General features: G+C 33.3%; 1 protein-coding gene across 2 annotated transcripts in view; it reads right to left on the reverse strand.

Moving 5' to 3' along the window:
* Window positions 1-397: 397 nt before the first annotated feature.
* Window positions 398-7,045, reverse strand: part of LOC108759675 (fatty acid hydroxylase domain-containing protein 2) — a 20,961-nt gene continuing 14,313 nt past the window's right edge. Inside the window, exons 3-6 of one of the 2 annotated variants that reach the window (XM_018505224.1) lie at window positions 2,910-3,013; window positions 2,228-2,555; window positions 1,036-1,308; window positions 398-815 (exon numbers count right to left, since the gene is read on the reverse strand). In XM_018505224.1, the coding sequence (XP_018360726.1) occupies window positions 656-815; window positions 1,036-1,308; window positions 2,228-2,555; window positions 2,910-3,013 (865 nt within the window). In that variant the 3' untranslated portion in view covers window positions 398-655. The remainder of the gene's footprint in view (window positions 816-1,035; window positions 1,309-2,227; window positions 2,556-2,909; window positions 3,014-7,045) is intronic. The other variant, XM_018505223.1, reaches the window with a different exon arrangement.

Genomic DNA, 7,045 nt, shown 5'->3' on the forward strand with positions numbered 1-7,045 from the left:
TTAATAATTTTATTATCTTATTAATAGTTTTAAAGTATAAATTCAATTTTCATGTGCCTCAAACCTCCGGAAACTTTTTATTATTTTTTTCTATTCAGTTCAACCTTGAATGGCATTTGTATATACACAATCATTATCACTAGATCAATGAGCGGATAGCCGAGTTTCTTTCACGAGAATCCTCTAACCAGTAAGTTAAAATATTGCACTACGTACATGATACACTGAATTAGTTTCAGTCCAAAAAGATATAAAATTTCAGACTTTGACACAGAAATAAATAAAGCGTTAAGAAAATTTAATTCGAAAAGGATATTTGAATATCAATATTTATCTGATATTAAGAAGCGGGATCTATTCTTCATAAAATATTTTTCACAGAAATATGAATAAAGGTAAATACTATGTTTGAATGAATTCTCGAAAATAGATATTTGAGACTGACTACAGAAAGATCGATCGAAAACGCATTTATTTAAATTAATTACATTTTTTTTAGAAAGCTTGTCAATATCAGCCAGATAAAATTGATTATATTTATTATTTATCTATTGTTTTCGACTCGGTCATCGCTGCAGAAATATTGCATTCAACGCGAATAGATTTTTTCTTCGGAGATTAGAGAACTTTCATATAGAATTATCGAAGGGTCCCTTTACTTTGACTTGTACTTTGCCTCATCTGGGAAAGCTTCCCTGGGCGGTATAAGACTAAGCATCATTATGTGTCGCGTGTAATTCCGCGAATTGCGGAATTGTGTATCGGTACCATGGATGCGGTCTAAAACGCCAAGCACACCATAGCATTGGTTAAACCTAAAAATATTCATTAGTCATTAGCATTCATGTAGCAATTATAAATTGATTGTATAATCAAATAATTATAAATCTTGATTTTTTAAATGTGAAATTCAATATAAAGATCATATTCTACTACGTTAAATCTGTTTTAAGCATTCATTATAATAGAATAAATAGAGCGAAATTATTTTAATGCGATTTAAAATTAAAAAGATTTTAACAAGGTTTGCATTACTTCAAATGATGGAAATCATGTGCTTCCGGCGATGGGAAAAACGGTAAATGATATCCGGAATGTGCATTCAACGTTGAAAGGATCGCAAGCGAGAACCAAATCCAAGCGGTGGCCACATGGGAGCCCATGATGAATACACCTAAGAAGGGTGGAAGTAGATTCGATCCAATATTTTCTAAGGGATGGCAATACAAAGCAGTCACAGCTATGGGAGCAGTCCATTCGTGATGCTGTTTATGTATATATTTGTATAGGGAACGCTTATGAAGAAATCTGCAAAAAGTGTTCATCATTAGTGATCATTGGTTTAGTTATTTGTGTTTAATATGTTTGTATAAATGGTTTTATAACAATATCTGAATGTAAAAGATGGACAATTATATTTAGCAGGAAATTCATGCCTGATGGACAATAATAATATTTAGCAGGAGACATTATGTTATTAGCAGATCTCAGCATATTATGTTATTAGTAGATAACAACCGAGTATAATCTGCTGTTTCAATTAACATTGGTAGAAAATAAGCAGGTTTTGCATCATAATATGGAACAAATGTAGCTAAAATTTGACAGAAGTTGCCGACATAAAAAAAAATATTTTAACATTATGTGTTAACACAGTATATATCCGCAGAAAATAAATCGAAATTAAAACTAATATAACATCAAGACGTATTAGCGAAATGTCAGAGATCGCGAGATTAGTATATATAAATGTACTGTTTGAATTTTATGTTCGGAGATATTTTCAATATCCGTTTTTTCAATTCCTTTTACAAAAAACGTAATAATTTTTTTAAATTTATAAATTAAAATAGACGTTATTAACAGAATTTAAATATAAAATATATATATATGAATTTATATGTTCTTCATCTGCTTAGCACACACTGGTAACGTTACTCAATTTTGTATTTGTAATTTAATAAAATTATAATGTATAATTTTTTTCTTTTTGAGATTAGCTCAAGCAATATAAGATTTATTAAAGTAATATAATATTTATTTTTGATGTAATCTTGATCTAACATTTCCGTACTTGATTCTATTAAGTATGACATTTTTTCCTACCGGTTCATCAGATATCGGTTTTTGAGCCTAGTCAACAAAATTGACAACTTCAAATGTAAAATTTGTCAAATACAGCATTATGTATAAGTTTCTGGATTAGTTATGTTTAAGCAGGATGTACCTGTGCGAGTAATAAAAGCCAATCTCCTCGCATAGTATATGAATCGCGATCTCGGCGAGTACCCAGTGGAACGTCGGTAGCTCGCGCACCGGGGGGTAACCGCGCCATTCCATGAAGTAATAGCCGAGATACATAATAGGTAAGCCGACGACGATCTGATTGAACAGTACTTGAGCGATCACTTTGCATAACTCCCTTTTGTCCACTGGCTCGTTTGTACCGGGCTGTATTTTGTATCTGCGCAGCACTGCTGGCCGGTTGGTGATATCTAGGATAATGTAAATTCCACCGACGATCCAGTAAACCGCGATCGTTAACACTAAGGATCCTGCAATATAGTAATATATCCTTTATATCCAATATCATTAAGATATTCCATAAAAGAGTTCAATTGTTCTAAAAAATTTTAATTCATAAAAATCCTGCAATTATTATTTACAATATTTCAATTTTTAAAAATATTCAGTTTGAATTAGTTAAAGAATTTATCAAAATCAGGAGACATATATGGTAGTGTCTTGGCGTTAAGACACGCGCAACGATTAAAAATATGGAAATCTTTACGTAATCTTTACGTTAGTCATTCATCTATACTTTTATATTAAAACGTAAAGAGGTATATCCTCGTATATCTTTGAATTTACAAAGACTATCTAAAATCTAAAGTGTATCTTGAATTTACCGTAAACCCATAACGTAACAGGATCATCTCCAAATTTATCCAAAATTTTGTCCCATTGAGCTTGCCAGAAGTCTCCGGATGCACCCCAGAATCTTTGTAAATGCCTGAAATTTCTTTTTCATTAGTAAAATATAAAAAAAATTAATAAATTTCTCAATTAAAACTAAGATAATTTATTTAATTTTACAAATATAAACAATTTTTTCACGCAATACCGTGTTACGTCCTGCAGACGCAGATTCTTTTCTTCCGAGAGAATCGGCTCCGCCGCAACTACGATTGGCGCCTGCGAGACGTGAGCAGGGGTCCCCTTATAAAAATTGAAAAACAGACCACCCAGGCTCCGCGAAAAACTCGTAAACGTCAATCAACCCGGAAAAATAACGCAGGCCTAAAAGGGACAAGATTGCGAAAAATGTCACAAACGGACCTAAGTCACGCGATGATAAAAATTCAACCTATTGTCCGAATTGTTGACCAACAATTCCACCTTCAGAAAAACAGGCGCCGCGTCGCCACAAAAACCATAAAAACACGAGATAATGTCTCACAGCTGTTTACTTAGCCATATTTTCCGCGAGGATGACGGAATTGATCACTCGCTTAAAGCAATCTTGCCCCTTTTTAGAGAAAACATAAATCATTCCTTTTGTTCTCTAAACCTCTTTTAACAGTGTACTTTAGATTAACAACGATAGGACACCTTAAAAATCGTAAATCTCGCGCGACATTGCAACTAACTATTGCATCCTAGACAAAGGGCACTACGCCCTTTTTTCGGGGTATAAATAGAGGCCCCGCGGAAGCATAGACGCTCAGAAAATTTCTAACAGTTGCCGAATCCACGTCGCTAGTTCACAAATTTTAACAATAGCCGTCGGAAGTGCGCGGTAAATCTGTCACGCCGAGTTCTAAAAAATCTGTCACGCCGAGTTCAAATCCACGCAAGGTTCGCGGAAATTATTTGGTCCGGTGACCTCCGAAGTTCACAGAGGGCACACTGCACACATTCGCCACCGCTATCCTTGGCTGGGCTTGCGTGGACGCTGGAACGGACTCATTCCACAAACAATCTTCATCACTAGTAAGTCTACATTTACATGTCACCCTTCCCCCTTTTATTGTACCACCGCGCACCCGACCGCATACTCTCTTACACGCACGCACGCACGCACGCACGCACGCATAAAAATTGTTTTCAACGAAAATGCTATACACGCTCACTCACAATTTTAAAATCATTGTAACTAGACTTAGCTTAATTATGTAAATTAGCTTTAGCCTTATTGAAATAAATAGTTTTTAAAATTTTACTAAAGATTCCTCCGAGTAATTTTTAAATCGTCCCACTCGTATCCCGTTCCCTATAACGCCTATGATTGCACGAGGTCCAATCCCAGGTCAAAAGGATTAAGTTCCTTGACCTAAAAAGTAGGACCAACGCTCGCACTGTCCATTGAAACAGGTGTCATAGCGTCCCTTCAGGACGTTGACCCTCATTTTGGGACTTTAAAAGAGTGCGAACGACTCACAGCTGTACGCTTTCGTGCGTATACCTGTGAGATTGAGTCAACCATCCTTCCGTACCCTCTCCATCTTCCTCTCTCGCCAATACTCAGGGTTGGACGTAACAACCGGATTTATTTATTTTTTTGGATGGGCTTTATATAAACATACAAAGCAAAAAATTTAATTTGTTATTTTCTAATATGTTTTATATCAGATTTTAAAAGATTATAAAAAACTTAATATCGTAAAGATTGGAAAAGTTAAGAAATTATTTGCTCTTCTTTCTTATTGATCTACGATCAAGGTCTGATTATTTTTCTCATATAGTATTAGAAATATTAGGTACTCAAATTAATTCAGTGTCTCTTGAAAAATTGAAAATTTATTTATAAAAAGAAATATAGTAATCTCAATAATCAAAATAATTGCCATTATTAACCCAGCTAATGTTAAATCTTCCTAAAATATTCATAAAAGGTTCCTAAAATCCCCCAAAAAACATTCCAAGAGTATTGCGGAAAATTCCGAAATATTTACGGAATTTGCAATAGTAACATTCAAATATCAATTAAAAATTCTATTTATATTTCGTTACATATTCCGAGAATGTTCCATATATGTTCCGCAAAATTAATTTTTCCAGAAATTTCAAGTCCGGTTCTCCCTGAATCAATTTTTAAACAAAATTTTGCTTTGAAAAATATACTTCACTTTATACTTTCACCTTGGAATCCAATTTTGGGTCTTACTTTACATTTTACCGGCGAAATGCTGCGCTCCTTATACTCTCTACTAGGTGATTCTTATTAACAAGTAAATGCTCTCTGTCGCGACTTTCTGTCGGCGGAGTGTATAATACTGCTTGCTCGCTAGTGATTTTCGTGATATATACAAGGAGTATTCATATAATATTCTGAACATTTTATCGACATTTGTATATTCTATGACGATTCTTTCACTGTGTTGCAATATTCGGCACATTGGGAATACGAATCGAACTTCCTATAAATATTTAGTAAGTTCCGAATTCTACCATGACAAAAACTTAGCAGCTTCGAGACGATATCTAAACAGTTTCGTCAATGTGATGTGTATATCGATACTATATCCCGATTCTGTAACTCTTACAATGTTCTGTAACTTTTGAAACACCGATATCGGTCCCATATAATACACTTTATTTAAGAGACATTCTGGAAACGTCCTTAGATCTTTAAAGCGTCTTTTGGAGGTCTGTGTTGTATGGGTTATATTGTTGCTCTGCAGATATTATATATAAAAAAAGTTGCTCAACAATAATGTACTGAACTGAAAAATTACCAAATCTAGGTACAGATGTTATAGTGATTAAAACAAATGGTAATTCTAAACAGAAAATATGTCTGTAAATAAGCCACGTTAAAAAAAATTAATATTCTTAAGGAGAATATGACATCCTTAACTGCTTGGTGAGTGTTATCGAGGATCACTTTGCGGTTTCCTTGAGACATGTAAAACAGTTTTTTTGCTTCAACTCATCAAATTAATGATATGTTATTGACAGAGATTTACTGTTATCGGCAGAGATTTACTGTGATCATTTCACCTGAATTTAGCAATTCATAGAGTATGCCTTATTCATGTCTTCAAACACGCAGCAACATTCCTTAGCGTGGATATTGATTTTTGATCCAAGAACAAGCAGTGATTATGACATCAAAAAACGTAAAAATGGCTTGAAAATGATTAAAAGTTATTATTAAAAGTTATTTTTTGATGATTTTTTACACTTCATTTTAACGTTATTTTAATATTGCGACCTGTTATTCTACTGTTAGGTAATCAGCTGTCGTTAGTTGGCCGAGTCCACCGAAGATTTTCTACGCTTAGAATTGTCATATAAAATCTATATTTCAACATCGATTATATAAGAAATCCATCTGTTCTTTTCTGAATAAATAAAATTGTGGTTCTATATCGAAGTATCGTTATTCGTTAATTGTCTTCATCTTTAGCATACGGAATCCATCTATATATCCTTTTTCTAAATTTTTCGCAGTTATTGCAGTCAAATGGATATCTAACGAGTGACTCCAAGCTGCAAGAGATCTTCTTGTGTCTGTACGGAGTCCTCATCCAATTGCTGTAACTTTCCATTACAAAATTTTTAAAGTTGACTATGACATTTTTGATTATTAAGATACCATTATAAAATTTGATACTATTTTTTGCAAATGTTGCATAAATACTGCAGCTTTATTAAGGGCAGCAAATAATTTTAGCGGTATTTTTTAATTAAAATACAATAGTTTAAATACATTTTATCGACGCCTTTCAATTCATTGTTGTTTTCTGAAAATATATTGTTGGCCCCACCTTGTAAAAAATATTTATAAACGTTATTAATAGCATTTTAAATCCACAAAAAACATGATAAAATTTTCGAATTTATTAAAATAGTATATAAAATAGATATAAAGTTCAAGACACTAAATAAATTTATATACCTAATAATCATAATTTTACTTTTTGTTCTATATATGCGCGGTTATATACAGGGTGTCTCAAAAAATGTGACTGAAACACAGTGGGGACATAGATTGGATCAAGGGGAACAAAACAGTTTTGTACCATTTTGCAGTTGACGC

This window comes from Trachymyrmex cornetzi, unplaced genomic scaffold (genome assembly GCF_001594075.2).
Source record: "Trachymyrmex cornetzi isolate Tcor2-1 unplaced genomic scaffold, Tcor1.1 scaffold200, whole genome shotgun sequence".
Classification (NCBI taxonomy): domain Eukaryota; kingdom Metazoa; phylum Arthropoda; class Insecta; order Hymenoptera; family Formicidae; genus Trachymyrmex; species Trachymyrmex cornetzi.